This window comes from Pseudophryne corroboree, chromosome 10 (assembly GCF_028390025.1).
Source record: "Pseudophryne corroboree isolate aPseCor3 chromosome 10, aPseCor3.hap2, whole genome shotgun sequence".
In the NCBI taxonomy this organism is placed as follows: domain Eukaryota; kingdom Metazoa; phylum Chordata; class Amphibia; order Anura; family Myobatrachidae; genus Pseudophryne; species Pseudophryne corroboree.
In genome coordinates, this window is record NC_086453.1 from 9219695 (window position 1) to 9236072 (window position 16378).

The following is a 16378-nucleotide window of genomic DNA, read 5'->3' on the forward strand; positions in this document are numbered from 1 at the left end:
ATTGTGTACCTGGTGGAAGGGGTCATGTTGGAGGGTGTGTAAGTGGGAAGACCAGGAGCAGAGCATTGTGTACCTGGTGGAAGGGGTCATGTTGGAGGGGGTATAAGTGGGAAGACCAGTAGCAGAGCATTGTGTACCTGGTGGAAGGGGTCATGTTGGAGGGGGTGTAAGTGGGAAGACCAGGAGCGGAGAATTGTGTACCTGGTGGAAGGGGTCATGTTGGAGGGGGTGTAAGTGGGAAGACCAGGAGCGGAGCATTGTGTACCTGGTGGAAGGGGACATGTTGGAGGACGTGTAAGTGGGAAGATCAGGAGCAGAGCATTGTGTACCTGGTGGAAGGGGACATGTTGGAGGATGTGTAAGTGGGAAAACCAGGAGCGGAGCATTGTGTACCTGGTGGAAGGGGTCATGCTGGAGGGTGTGTAAGTGGAAAGACCAGGAGAAGAGCATTGTGTACCTGGTGGAAGGGGTCATGTTGGGGGGGGTTTAAGTGGGAAGACCAGGAGCAGAGCATTGTGTACCTGGTGGAAGGGGACATGTTGGAGGACGTGTAAGTGGGAAGACCAGGAGCGGAGCATTGTGTACATAGTGGAAGGGGTCATGCTGGAGGGTGTGTAAGTGGGAAGCCCAGGAGCAGAGCATTGTGTACCTGGTGGAAGGGGACATGTTGGAAGTGGGAAGACCAGGAGCGGAGCATTGTGTACCTGATGGAAGGGGTCATGTTGGAGGGGGTGTAAGTTGGAAGACCAGGAGCGGAGCATAGTGTACCTGGTGGAAGGGGTCATGCTGGAGGGTGTGTAAGTGGGAAGACCAGGAGCAGAGCATTGTGTACCTGGTGGAAGGGGTCATGTTGGAGGGGGTGTAAGTGGGAAGACCAGGAGCAGAGCATTGTGTACCTGGTGGCAAGGATCATGTTGGAGGGCGTGTAAGTGGGAAGACCAGGAGCGGAGCATTGTGTACCTGGTGGAAGGGATCATGTTGGAGGGGGTGTAAGTGGGAAGGCCAGGAGCGGAGCACTGTGTACCTGGTGGAAGGGATCATGTTGGAGGGGGTGTAAGTGGGATGACCAGGAGAGGAGCATTGTGTACCTGGTGGAAGGGATCATGTTGGAGGGGGTGTAAGTGGGAAGACCAGGAGCAGAGCATTGTGTACCTGATGGAAGGGATCATGTTGGAGGGGGTGTAAGTGGGAAGACCAGGAGCAGAGCATTGTGTACCTGGTGGAAGGGGTCATGCTGGAGAGTGTGTAAGTGGGAAGACCAGGAGCGGAGCATTGTGTACCTGGTAGAAGGGGACATGTTGGAGGGTGTGTAAGTGGGAAGACCAGGAGCAGAGCATTGTGTACCTGGTGGAAGGGGACATGTTGGAGGGAGTGTAAGTGGGAAGCCCAGGAGCAGAGCATTGTTTACCTGGTGGAAGGGGTCATGTTGGAGGGGGTGTAAGTGGGAAGCCCAGGAGCAGAGCATTGTGTACCTGGTGGAAGGGGTCATGTTGGAGGGGGTGTAAGTGGGAAGCCCAGGAGCAGAGCATTGTGTACCTGGTGGAAGGGGTCATGTTGGAGGGTGTATACGGGAATTCTAGACTAGTCCCATTCATTGCTTATATATAGGTAATTCAATATAGCACCCATATACTTCAACGGAAGAGCTCCCCTAGTGGACAGATGTAGAATTATTGCAAGAAATTACAGACAGCAGATAACCCAGGCCTGGGAGTACCTCTGTTGTATACAAGAAGAGACCTGGTAACGGAAGCAGGCATTTTTTCAGCATAATGTCTATATAACTGCTATGAACACGTGTTCTTGAAATCCTGGAGACTCATCTCTCCATTGAATGATAACACTGCAACAATAAATCAATTACTTTAAAGAATGATAATATCTGTATTGTTCTTAATTACTGCCAATAACATATCGTACATGTAAAATCTGTCAGAAGCTCTGAATATAACATGACGGAAGCCAACGTGTTGTGAGACAACAGAACAGGTTCCCCGAGCGCAGGATGTGATAAACAATCGGCCACCCAGTTTATAGCACGGGCCTGTCGCTCACCCTATTGTTTCCCTGTCTCTGCGCCATCTGACAACAATTTACAGGATATATAAGAAACTGGTTCACCAAGGTCTCTTTTGTTTTTCCTGTTTAACCCTCTGGAACATAATGTGAGACATTTCTGAAATGGGAAAACAGATGCACAGAACAGACTAGTCACTGTCGCCCGTCTAACCCACCCAGCAGTCTTCTTTTCATTGCAGAAGGCCCGCGCGGGGCCAAGATGTGCGCCATGTTTTCATTGGCTCCAGTTTGGTAAACGCCCACCTGGTCCTTGCTGTAACGGTGTTGGCAGTGCTGCATTCATTCCCCGGCTGTAACTGCGGCACTTGCTAGTTATATTCCTGGGAGCACGCAGAGACGAGACTTCGGCGATATGAATAATTCATGATTTTACTGAAGCCTCTGTAGCTGGAGGGAATTCCAGAGCTTCATTGTATTCAAATAAAGTATTAAAGAGATTTCTCCTGTCTGTACGCTATGCAGCATAAAGCGCGGTCATGCGTCGGGGTCTGGACCCAGGTGTAAGTCACCTGCAGAACACATTGTCATCATACACGTATGAAGCGGCAACATGTGCGCATTGTTTGTGCCACGAGGCTGGCTTGGGCTCAGAGGGCGTAGATAAGGCTCTGTGCCAGAATTGCTCCTGCACTTGGACATCAACATTACCTGGATGCATTTCCCCAGCTTACGGGTACAAACATGACATTAATGTTTCATGTAAATAGCAGTATGCATAGGTTTCCATTGTGTGAGATAATTGTTGTTCTCCTTCTGTAATGAGGCTTTAGTCATCTCTCCTATTGTGTCCTACACGTGACTCCTCTTATAAATATGTCAACTCTAAACCATATCGGACCATTAGCTGCTTCCCCGACCTGCTCATTACAGCATCTGCTAATTAGGAGAGCACAGAGTAGAAGACATGGTCTGCTTCCTAATCCAGATCCTTGGGATTATCTCTGGTGGCATCGGCATGATACTGACCTGGATAGTGACCCTTATGCCTCAGTGGAGGTTGGTCGTCTTGGCTGAAAACAACGGGCTGGTGACGGAAGGTGGCCGCATTGATGGAGAATGGATCAGTCGGTGGGATGGCCTGTGGGTCACTTGCGTTAACCAAATGAGGAACTCTTTAGAATGCAACAACTACATTTCCATGGTGTCCCTCACGACCGACCTCAAGGCTGGAAGGGTCTTCATGAGCTTTGGCATTGCCTTGACCGTCCTGGCCTTCATATTTTCCGTTATTGGCATCCTGTTGTCCCGATGTTGCGATGAAGACCGGCGTGAAAGGCATTGTCTCACCCTCACCTCTGGCATCTTGTATCTATTGAGTGCCGCTCTCATACTTATTCCAGTGATCTGGGCTACAACCAACATTGTGCGACAAGCCTATGATGCTTCTTTAACCCGGGGGGTGGTGAGGGTACAGATGGGGGAAGCCCTCATGTTGGCCTGGCCTACCGTCGTGTTTGTCCTCATCGGAGGGATAATATTGTGTTGGAATTGCTCTTGTAAGGGAATGGGAAGTTGCTGTGGCTATAAGCCACCCCACAACCAAGAGATGGTCTACAAACCCTGCCAGCCAGATGAACGATCGAGCTGTTCCCCCAGAATCCAGTACATATAAAGCCAGCCGGAGCCCCCCAAAGTCGGTGACAAACTGTGTGGCGCTACCTTGCTAAGTGCACCAAGAATACCACTGTACGAATGTAACACTGTCTGCAAATGGACTTCATTGCACTAAGCTATTTGGTTGTGAATAATTCAAGACATTTAAATGAACTAGGAACAATTTTCTGTGCCGGACTGGTCAGCCATTAATTGCAATAAACTCTACCCCAACTGCAGACCTTGCTGTGCATCTTATATGATATTGTGATTGGTACAAATGAGGGACTTAGTGTAATAATGTGTTGCGTATAGTGACTCCTTCTGCCGTCTCGCACAGATGTAGGCTCTAAAAGAGCTGTAGTAATGACAGGAGGACGGCAATATGTGACATATACAGAATGATTTATGTGTCGGTACAGCACAGAATGGGGAGACAGCGCAAATGATCGGGAAGCGTAATGCTAATAAAAGCTATTTTATTTTAGTAGCATTTGATTTTCCTGTTATAATATTGAAGTAACTGTATAAAGAGCACATTGTGTAACAGATGAGATGTATCATTATAGAGGTGCAGGACCACACTCCGGAGATCCAGAACTGATATCATTCATGCAGATTTGCTGATCTAGTGATATAGAGGGAGCTATGTACCATAGTTATTACCTGTAACCATACAGCTGTATACTTATTATTTATTATATCACTTGGACTTTAATATTTGCTCACAAGGGAGACAGCCAATCATATTTCTGCTTTCATTAATCTTGCTGCTGGAAGTTGAAATCCCATTGTTTTCTATAGGAGACATTTGTGCAGCTGTGAAGGAAATGTTTTCCCTGTGTTAGTACATTACAGCTTTCTGTGTATGTGATGTTTATTCTGACAGAGTATGGCGTTATTTATTTCTATGTTGTGTATGTAATTCAATGAGCTAAATACGACTGAATAAAATACTATTAATGACTATACAAAGTAAATTGTGACTGACTATATTACATAGTATTCAGCTTCTGTTATGCAGTGTACCCCCTGCACTAGGGAGGTGAGTATCCCCTATCACACAGTGTACCCCCTGCACTAGGGAGGTGAATATACCCTGTCACACAGTGTACCCCCTGCACTAGGGAGGTGAATATACCCTGTCACACAGTGTCCCCCCCTCACTAGGGATGTGAATACCCCGTCACAGTGTCCCCCCCACCCCCTTACTAGGGAGGAGAGTATCCACTGTCACAGTGTCCCCCCCTCACTAAGGAGGTGAATATACCCTGTCACACAGTGTACCCCCTGCACTAGGGAGGTGAATATACCCTGTCACACAGTGTACCCCCTGCACTAGGGAGGTGAATATACCCTGTCACACAGTGTCCCCCTTCACTAGGGAGGTGAGTATCCCTTGTCACAGTGTCCCCCTTCACTAGGGAGGTGAGTATTCATGTTACAGTGCCCCCCACCTCACTAGGGAGGTGAGTTTCCCTTATCATAGTGCCCCCCACCTCACTAGGGAGGTGAGTATCCCTTGTCACAGTGTCCCCCCTCACTAGGGAGGTGAGTATCCCTTGTCACAGTGTCCCCCCTGTTAGGGTATGTTAATCTATTCAGGTCGGATTATAAATTCTCTTCAGTCATCAGTCAGAATGCTGTTCCCCTTTAGCAACCGGTTGGAGGTCAATGAATGATAAGATGACACAAATTCATGTGTAACCGAAGCAAATCATAAGTGACCCGCTCGGGGGCCGTCATGGCTTTATTATTTATAGCTTGAACAGAAAGGGCTTATGCTTGCCAATACATTTAGCCAATCAGAATACACCATGTATGTCTTGAAAATACATCGATTGTCATACAATGTTAGAAGTGGCAACTAGGACAGCCTTGAAAATGGTTATTGTTTCGTTTATCAGTCTTTCGGACATAAACTCAAAAGATTTCTTTCTTTATTCTTCTCAATTAGCCTTGGATATATCTGGTGTTGCTTTGTCCGTTTTGGATACATTTCCAATACATTTAATGTTGCATTTGTCTTGTACAAGTCATGCCTTAAAACAAGATTATTCAGCAAATATAGTATTCTGACCAGCTCTGCACATTTTTCTTAAGGACATATCAACTCATTTTGTGATTAACAGTAAATAATAAGAATTTACTTACCGATAATTCTATTTCTCGGAGTCCGTAGTGGATGCTGGGGTTCCTGAAAGGACCATGGGGAATAGCGGCTCCGCAGGAGACAGGGCACAAAAAGTAAAGCTTTAGGATCAGGTGGTGTGCACTGGCTCCTCCCCCTATGACCCTCCTCCAAGCCTCAGTTAGGTACTGTGCCCGGACGAGCGTACACAATAAGGAAGGATTTATGAATCCCGGGTAAGACTCATACCAGCCACACCAATCACACTGTACAACCTGTGATCTGAACCCAGTTAACAGTATGATAACAGCGGAGCCTCTGAAAAGATGGCTCACAACAATAATAACCCGATTTTTGTAACTATGTACAAGTAATGCAGATAATCCGCACTTGGGATGGGCGCCCAGCATCCACTACGGACTCCGAGAAATAGAATTATCGGTAAGTAAATTCTTATTTTCTCTATCGTCCTAGTGGATGCTGGGGTTCCTGAAAGGACCATGGGGATTATACCAAAGCTCCCAAACGGGCGGGAGAGTGCGGATGACTCTGCAGCACCGAATGAGAGAACTCCAGGTCCTCCTTAGCCAGGGTATCAAATTTGTAGGATTTTACAAACGTGTTTGCCCCTGACTAAATAGCCGCTCGGCAAAGTTGTAAAGCCGAGACCCCTCGGGCAGCCGCCCAAGATGAGCCCACCTTCCTTGTGGAATGGGCATTTACATATTTTGGCTGTGGCAGGCCTGCCACAGAATGTGCAAGCTGAATTGTATTACACATCCAACTAGCAAAAGTCTGCTTAAAAGCAAGAGCACCCAGTTTGTTGGGTGCATACAGGATAACAGCAAGTCAGTTTTCCTGACTCCAGCCGTCCTGGAACCTATATTTTCAGGGCCCTGACCACATCTAGCAACTTGGAGTCCTCCAAGTCCCTAGTAGGCGCAAGACACCACAATAAGCTGGTTCAGGTGAAACACTGACACCACCTTAGGGAGAGAACTGGGGACGAGTCCGCAGCTCTGCCCTGTCCGAATGGACAAACAGATATGGGCTTTTTTGAGAAAAAAAACACCAATTTGACACTCGCCTGGTCCAGGCCAGGTCCAAGAGCATGTTCACTTTTCATGTGAGATGCTTCAAATCCACAGATTTGACTGGTTTTAAACCAATGTGTTTTGAGGAATCCCAGAACTACGTTGAGATCCCACAGTGCCACTGGAGGCACAAAAGGGGGTTGTATATGCAATACTCCCTTGACAAACTTCTGGACTTCAGGAACTGAAGCCAATTCTTTCTGGAAGAAAAATCGACAGGGCCGAAATTTGAACCTTAATGGACCCCAATTTGAGGCCCATAGACACTCCTGTTTGCAAGAAATGCAGGAATCGACCGAGTTGAAATTTCTTCGTGGGGCCTTCCTGGCCTCACACCACGCAACATATTTTCGCCACATGTGGTGATAATGTGGTGCGGTCACCTCCTTTCTGGCTTTGACCAGGGTAGGAATGACCTCTTCCTGAATGCCTTTTCCCTTAGGATCCGGCGTTCCACCGCCATGCCGTCAAACGCAGCTGCGGTACGTCTTGGAACAGACATGGTACTTGCTGAAACAAGTCCCTTCTTAGCGGCAGAGGCCATAAGTCCTCTGTGAGCATCTCTTGAAGTTCCGGGTACCAAGTCCTTCTTGGCCAATCCGGAGCCATGAGTATAGTTCTTACTCCTCTACGTCTTATAATTCTCAGTACCTTAGGTATGAAAAGCAGAGGATGGAACACATACACCGACTGGTACACCCACGGTGTTACCAGAACGTCCACAGCTATTGCCTGAGGGTCTCTTAACCTGGCGCAATACCTGTCCCGTTTTTTGTTCAGACGGGACGCCATCATGTCCACCTTTGGTAATTCCCAACGGTTTACAATTATGTGGAAAACTTCCCCATGAAGTTCCCACTCTGCCGGGTGGAGGTCGTGCCTACTGAGGAAGTCTGCTTCCCAGTTTCCATTCCCGGAATGAAACACTGCTGACAGTGCTATCACATGATTTTCCGCCCAGCGAAAAGTCCTTGCAGTTTTTGCCACTGCCCTCCTGCTTCTTGTGCCGCCCTGTCTATTTACGTGGGCGACTGCCGTGATGTTTTATCCCACTGGATCAATACCGGCTGACCTTGAAGCAGAGGTCTTGCTAAGCTTAGAGCATTATAAATTTACCCTTAGCTATATTTATGTGGAGAAAAATCTCCAGACTTGATCACACTCCCTGGAAATTTTTTCCTTGTGTGACTGCTCCCCAGCCTCTCGGGCTGGCCTCCGTGGTCACCAACATCCAAAACTGAATGCCGAATCTGCGGCCCTCTAGAAGATGAGCACTCTGTAACCACCACAGGAGAGACACCCTTGTCCTTGGATATAGGGTTATCCGCTGATGCATCTGAAGATGCGATCCGGACCATTTGTCCAGCAGATCCCACTGAAAAGTTCTTGCATGAAATCTGCCGACTGGAATTGCTTCGAAGGAAGTCACCATTTTTTTACCATGGCCCTTGTGCAATGATGCACTGATTTTAGGAGGTTCCTGACTAGCTCGGATAACTCCCTGGCTTTCTCTTCCGGGAGAAACACCTTTTTCTGGACTGTGTCCAGAATCATCCCTAAGCACAGGAGACTTGTTGTCGGGATCAGCTGCGATTTTGGAATATTTAGAATCCACCCCTGCTGTTGTAACAGTATCCGAGATAGTGCTACTCCGACCTCCAACTGTTCCCTGGACTTTGCCCTTATCAGGAGATCGTCCAAGTAAGGGATAATTAAGACGCCTTTTCTTCGAAGAAGAACCATCATTTCGGCCATTACCTTGGTAAAGACCCGGGGTGCCGTAGACAATCCAAACGGCAGCGTCTGAAACTGATAGTGACAGTTCTGTACCACGAACCTGAGGTACCCTTAGTGATAAGGGCAAATTTGGGACATGGAGGTAAGCATCCCTGATGTCTCGGGACACCAGATAGTCCCCTTCTTCCCGGTTCGTTATCACTGCTCTGAGTGACTCCATCTTGATTTGAACCTTTGTAAGTGTTCAAATTTTTTTAGATTTAGAATAGGTCTCATCTAGCCTTCTGGCTTCAGTACCACAATATAGTGTGGAATAGTACCCCCTTTTCTTGTTGTAGGAGGGGTAATTTAATTATCACCTGCTGGGAATACAGCTCGTGAATTGTTTCCCATACTGCCTCCTTGTCGGAGGGAGACCTTGGTAAAGCAGACTTCAGGAGCCTGCGCAGGGGAAACGTCTCGACATTACAAACTGTACCCCTGGGATACTACTTGTAGGATCCAGGGGTCCTGTACGGTCTCAGCGTCATGCTGAGAACTTGGTAGAAGCGGTGGAGGGCTTCTGTTCCTGGGAATGGGCTGCCTGCTGCAGTCTTCTTCCCTTTCCTCTATCCCTGGGCAGATATGACTCTTATAGGGACGAAAGGACTGAAGCTGAAAAGACGGTGTCTTTTTCTGCAGAGATGTGACTTAGGGTAAAAACGGTGGATTTTCCAGCAGTTGCCGTGGCCACCAGGTCCGATGGACCGACCCCAAATAACTCCTCTTCCTTTATACGGCAATACACCTTTGTGCCGTTTGGAATCTGCATCACCTGACCACTGTCGTGTCCATAAACATCTTCTGGCAGATATGGACATCGCACTTACTCTTGATGCCAGAGTGCAAATATCCCTCTGTGCATCTCGTATATATAGAAATACATCCTTTAAATGCTCTATAGTCAATAAAATACTGTCCCTGTCAAGGGTATCAATATTTTTAGTCAGGGAATCCGACCAAGCCACCCCAGCTCTGCACATCCAGGCTGAGGCGATCGCTGGTCGCAGTATAACACCAGTATGTGTGTATATACTTTTTATGATATTTTTCCAGCCTCCTGTCAGCTGGCTCCTTGAGGACGGCCCTATCTATAGACGGTACCGCCACTTGTTCTGATAAGCGTGTGAGCGCCTTATCCACCCTAAGGGGTGTTTCCCAACGCGCCCTAACTTCTGGCGGGAAAGGGTATACCGCCCATATTTTCTATCGGGGGGAACCCACGCATCATCACACACTTCATTTAATTTATCTGATTCAGGAAAAACTACGGTAGTTTTTTCACATCCCACATAATACCCTCTTTTGTGGTACTTGTAGTATCAGAAATATGTAACACCTCCTTCATTGCCCTTAACGTGTGGCCCTAATAAGGAATACGTTTGTTTATTCACCGTCGACACTGGATTCAGTGTCCCTGTCTGTGTCTGTGTCGACCGACTAAAGTAAACGGGCGTTTTAAAACCCCTGACGGTGTTTTTGAGACGTCTGGACCGGTACTAATTGTTTGTCGGCCGTCTCATGTCGTCAACCGACCTTGGCGCGTGTTGACATTATCACGTAATTCCCTAAATAAGCCATCCATTCCGGTGTCGACTCCCTAGAGAGTGACATCACCATTACAGGCAATTGCTCCGCCTCCTCACCAACATCGTCCTCATACATGTCGACACACACGTACCGACACACAGCACACACACAGGGAATGCTCTGATAGAGGACAGGACCTACTAGCCCTTTGGAGAGACAGAGGGAGAGTTTGCCAGCACACACCAAAAACGCTATAATTATATAGGGACAACCTTATATAAGTGTTTTCCCTTATAGCATCTTTTTTATATATTTCTAACGCCAAATTAGTGCCCCCCCTCTCTGTTTTAACCCTGTTTCTGTAGTGCAGTGCAGGGGAGAGCCTGGGAGCCTTCCCTCCAGCCTTTCTGTGAGGGAAAATGGCGCTGTGTGCTGAGGAGATAGGCCCCGCCCCTTTTTCGGCGGCCTCGTCTCCCGCTCTTAACGGATTCTGGCAGGGGTTAAATATCTCCATATAGCCCCCGGAGGCTATATGTGAGGTATTTTTAGCCAAAAAAGGTTTTCATTTGCCTCCCAGGGCGCCCCCCTCCCAGCGCCCTGCACCCTCAGTGACTGCCGTGTGAAGTGTGCTGAGAGGAAAATGGCGCACAGCTGCAGTGCTGTGCGCTACCTTAAGAAGACTGAGGAGTCTTCTGCCGCCGATTCTGGACCTCTTCTCGTTTCAGCATCTGCAAGGGGGCCGGCGGCGAGGCTCCGGTGACCATCCAGGCTGTACCTGTGATCGTCCCTCTGGAGCTAATGTCCAGTAGCCAAGAAGCCAATCCATCCTGCACGCAGGTGAGTTCACTTCTTCTCCCCTAAGTCCCTCGTTGCAGTGATCCTGTTGCCAGCAGGACTCACTGTAAAATAAAAAACCTAAGCTAAACTTTTCTAAGCAGCTCTTTAGGAGAGCCACCTAGATTGCACCCTTCTCGGCCGGGCACAAAAATCTAACTGAGGCTTGGAGGAGGGTCATAGGGGGAGGAGCCAGTGCACACCACCTGATCCTAAAGCTTTACTTTTTGTGCCCTGTCTCCTGCGGAGCCGCTATTCCCCATGGTCCTTTCAGGAACCCCAGCATCCACTAGGACGATAGAGAAATCGTAATAAATGCGAAAAAACGTGAATCAATAATAAGAATTTACTTACCGATAATTCTATTTCTCGGAGTCCGTAGTGGATGCTGGGGTTCCTGAAAGGACCATGGGGAATAGCGGCTCCGCAGGAGACAGGGCACAAAAAAGTAAAGCTTTTACCAGATCAGGTGGTGTGCACTGGCTCCTCCCCCTATGACCCTCCTCCAGACTCCAGTTAGGTACTGTGCCCGGACGAGCGTACACAATAAGGGAGGCAATTTGAATCCCGGGTAAGACTCATACCAGCCACACCAATCACACCGTACAACTTGTGATCTAAACCCAGTTAACAGTATGATAACAGAAAGAGCCTCTTAAAGATGGCTCCTTAACAATATAACCCGAATTTGTTAACAATAACTATGTACAGTATTGCAGATAATCCGCACTTGGGATGGGCGCCCAGCATCCACTACGGACTCCGAGAAATAGAATTATCGGTAAGTAAATTCTTATTTTCTCTATCGTCCTAAGTGGATGCTGGGGTTCCTGAAAGGACCATGGGGATTATACCAAAGCTCCCAAACGGGCGGGAGAGTGCGGATGACTCTGCAGCACCGAATGAGAGAATTCCAAGTCCTCTTTTGCCAGGGTATCAAATTTGTAGAATTTTACAAACGTGTTTTCCCCCGACCACGTAGCTGCTCGACAGAATTGTAATGCCGAGACCCCTCGGGCAGCCGCCCAAGATGAGCCCACCTTCCTTGTGGAATGGGCCTTAACAGATTTAGGCTGTGGCAGGCCTGCCACAGAATGAGCAAGTTGAATTGTGTTACAAATCCAACGAGCAATCGTCTGCTTAGAAGCAGGGGCACCCAACTTGTTGGGTGCATATAGTATCAACAGCGAGTCAGATTTTCTGACTTCAGCCGTCCTTGAAATGTATATTTTTAAGGCTCTGACAACGTCCAACAACTTGGAGTCCTCCAAGTCGCCAGTGGCCGCAGGCACCACAATAGGTTGGTTCAGGTGAAACGCTGATACCACCTTAGGGAGAAAATGCGGACGAGTCCTCAGTTCTGCCCTATCCGAATGGAAGATTAGATAAGGGCTTTTATAAGATAAAGCCGCCAATTCAGATACTCTCCTGGCGGAAGCCAGGGCCAGTAACATAGTCACTTTCCATGTGAGATATTTAAAATCCACCTTTTTCAATGGTTCAAACCAATGGGATTTGAGGAAATCTAAAACTACATTTAGATCCCACGGTGCCACCGGAGGCACCACAGGAGGCTGTATATGCAGTACTCCTTTAACAAAAGTCTGTACCTCAGGAACTGAGGCCAATTCTTTTTGGAAGAATATTGACAGGGCCGAAATTTGAACCTTAATAGATCTCAATTTGAGACCCATAGACAATCCTGATTGTAGGAAATGTAGGAAACGACCCAGTTGAAATTCCTCCGTCGGAACACTCCGATCCTCGCACCACGCGACATATTTTCGCCAAATGCGGTGATAATGTTTCGCGGTGACTTCCTTCCTTGCCTTAATCAAGGTAGGAATGACTTCTTCTGGAATGCCTTTCCCTTTTAGGATCTGGCGTTCAACCGCCATGCCGTCAAACGCAGCCGCGGTAAGTCTTGAAAGAGACAGGGACCCTGTTGTAGCAGGTCCCTTCTCAGAAGTAGAGGGCACGGGTCGTCCGTGACCAACTCTTGAAGTTCCGGGTACCAAGTCCTTCTTGGCCAATCCGGAGCCACTAGTATTGTTCTTACTCCTCCTCACCGTATAATCTTCAATACCTTTGGTATGAGAGGCAGAGGAGGAAACACATATACTGATTTGTACACCCAAGGTGTTACCAGTGCGTCCACAGCTATTGCCTGTGGATCTCTTGACCTGGCGCAATACTTGTCCAGTTTCTTGTTGAGGCGAGACGCCATCATGTCTACCATTGGTCTTTCCCAACAGTTTATTAGCATGTGGAAGACTTCTGGATGAAGACCCCCCTCTCCCGGGTGAATATCGTGTCTGCTGAGGAAGTCTGCTTCCCAGTTGTCCACGCCCGGGAAGAACACTGCTGACAGTGCTATTACGTGATTCTCCGCCCAGCGAAGAATCTTGGCAGCTTCTGCCATTGCACTCCTGCTTCTTGTGCCGCCCTGTCTGTTTACATGGGCGACCGCCGTGATGTTGTCCGACTGAATCAACACCGGTTTTCCTTGCAGGAGTGGTTCCGCCTGGCTTAGAGCATTTTAGATTGCTCTTAGTACCAGAATGTTTATGTGAAGAGACTTTTCCAGGTTCGTCCATACCCCCTGGAAGTTTCTTCCTTGTGTGACTGCTCCCCAACCTCTCAGGCTGGCGTCCGTGGTCACCAGGATCAAATCCTGTATGCCGAATCTGCGGCCCTCCAATAGATGAGCCTTTTGCAACCACCACAGAAGATATACCCTTGTCCTTGGCGACAGGGTTATTCGCAGGTGCATCTGAGGATGCGACCCTGACCATTTGTCCAACAGATCCCTTTGGAAAATTCTTGCATGGAATCTGCCGAATGGAATTGCTTCGTAAAAAGCCACCATTTTTCCCAGGACTCTTGTGCATTGATGTACAGACACCTTTCCTGGTTTTAGGAGGTTCCTGACAGGTCGGATAACTCCTTGGCTTTTTCCTCGGGAAGAAAAACCTTTTTCTGAACCGTGTCCAGAATCATCCCTAGGAACAGCAGACGTATCGTCGGAAAACAGCTGCGATTCTTGGAATATTTAGAATCCAGTCGTGCCGTCGAAGAACTACTTTAGATAGTGCTCTTCCGACCTCCAACTGTTCTCTGGAACTTGCCCTTTTTAGGTCGTGCAAGTAAGGGATAATTTAGATGCCTTTTTTCTTTGAAGAAACATCTTTTCGGCCATTACCTTGGTAAAAAGGCCCGGGGTGCCGTGGATAATTCAAACGGCATCGTCTGAAACTGATATTGACAGTTCTGTACCACGAACCAGAGGTACCCTTGATGAGAAGGACAAAATTTGGACATGGAGGTAATCCTTGATGTCCAGGGACACCATATAGTCCCCTTTTTTCCGGTTCGCTATCACTGCTCTGAGTGACTTTATCTCGATTTGAACCTTTTATGTAAGTGTTCAAAACATTTTAGATTTAGACTATGTGTCACCAAGCCGTCTGGCTTCAGTACCACAATATAGTGTGGAAAAATAATACCCCTTTCCTTGTCGTAGGAGGGGTACTTTGATTATCACCTGCTGGATATACAGCTTGTGAATTGTTTCCAATGCTGCCTCCCTGTCGGAGGGAGCCGTTGGTAAAGCAGACTTCAGGAACCTGCGAGGAGAAGATGTCTCGACTCTCCAATCTTTACCCCTGGGATAATACTCGTACGATCTAGGGGTCAACTTGCGAGTGATCCCACTGCGCCCTGAGACTCTTGAGACTACCCCCCCACCTTGAGTCCGCTTGCACGGCCCCAGCGTCATGCTGAGGACTTGGCAGACGCGGTGGAGGGCTTCTTTTCCTGGGAAAGGGCTGCCTGCTGCAGTCTACTTCCCTTACCTCTATGTCTGGGCAGATATGACTGGCCTTTTGCCTGCATGCCCTCATGGGAAAGGAAAGATTGAGGCTGAAAAGACGGTGTCTTTTTTAGCTGAGATGTAACTTGGGGTAAAAAAGGTTGGATTTCCCAGCTGTTGCTGTGGTCCCCAGGTCCGATGGACCGACCCCCAAATAACTCCTTCCCTTTATACAGCAATACTTCCATCTGCCGTATGGGATCTGTATCACCTGACCACTGTCGTGTCCCTGACATCTTCTGGGAGATATGGACAACGCACTTATCTTGATGCCAGAGAGCAAATATCCCTCTGTGCATCTCACATACATATATATAGAATGCATCCTATTAAATGCTCTACATGAATAAAATATTTTCAGTCAGGGAATCCGACCAAGCCAACCCAGCACTGCATCTCCAGGCTGATGGCGATCGCTGGTCGCAGTATAACCACCGTATGTGTGTATATACTTTTTAGGATATTTTTCCAGCTTCCTATCAGCTGGCTCCTTGAGGGCGGCCGTATCTGGAGACGGTAACGCCACTTGATAAGCGTGTGAGCGCCTTATCACCCTAAGGGGTGTTTCCCAACGTACCCTAATTTCTGGCGGGAAAAGGTATAACGCCAATATTTGCTATCGGGGTAACCCTACGCATCATCACACACTTCATTTTATTTTATCTGATTCAGGAAAAACTACAGGTAGTTTTTTCCACTCCCACATAATACCCTTTCTTGTGGTACTTGTAGTATCAGAAACACGTAACACCTCCTTCATTGCCCTTAACGTGTGGCCCTAATGAGAAATACGTTTGTTTATTCACCGTCGACACTGTATTCAGTGTCCGTGTCTGTGTCTGTGTCGACCGACTGAGGTAAATGGGCGTTTTTAAAACCCCTGACGGTGTTTCTGAGACGCCTGGACCGGTCCTAATAGATTGTCGGCCGTCTCATGTCGTCAACCGACCTTGCAGCGTGTTGACATTCTCACGTAATTCTCTAAATAAGCCATCCATTCCGGTGTCGACTCCCTAGAGAGTGACATCACCATTACAGGCAATTTCTCCGCCTCCTCACCAACATCGTCCTCATACATGTCGACACACACGTACCGACACACAGCACACACACCGGGAATGCTCTGACAGAGGACAGGACCCACTAGCCCTTTGGGGAGACAGAGGGAGAGTCTGCCAGCACACACCAAAAAACGCTATAATTATATAGGGACAACCTTATATAAGTGTTTCTCCCTTATAGCATCTTTTATATATATACAATATCGCCAAAATCAGTGCCCCCCCTCTCTGTTTTAACCCTGTTTCTGTAGTGCAGTGCAGGGGAGAGCCTGGGAGCCTTCTCTCCAGCTTTTCTGTGAGAGAAAATGGCGCTGTGTGCTGAGGAGATAGGCCCCGCCCCTTTTACGGCGGGCTCGTCTCCCGCTATTTTTGAAGTTAGGCAGGGGTTAAATATCTCCATATAGCCTCT

At 48.0% G+C, this 16378-nt stretch overlaps 1 protein-coding gene across 1 annotated transcript; it reads left to right on the plus strand.

Annotated features, from left to right (window-relative positions):
- The first annotated feature begins 2983 nt into the window (after positions 1–2983).
- On the plus strand, positions 2984–3691 carry LOC134966851 (claudin-8-like). The gene has a single exon (XM_063943895.1). The coding sequence runs from the start codon at positions 2984–2986 to the stop codon at positions 3689–3691; it is 708 nt and encodes a 235-aa protein (XP_063799965.1).
- Positions 3692–16378: the final 12687 nt, after the last annotated feature.

Bases quoted from the DNA above. Each gene is read 5' to 3' on its own strand.
- LOC134966851 (XM_063943895.1), top strand. From the start codon at position 2,984: ATGGTCTGCTTCCTAATCCAGATCCTTGGGATTATCTCTGGTGGCATC.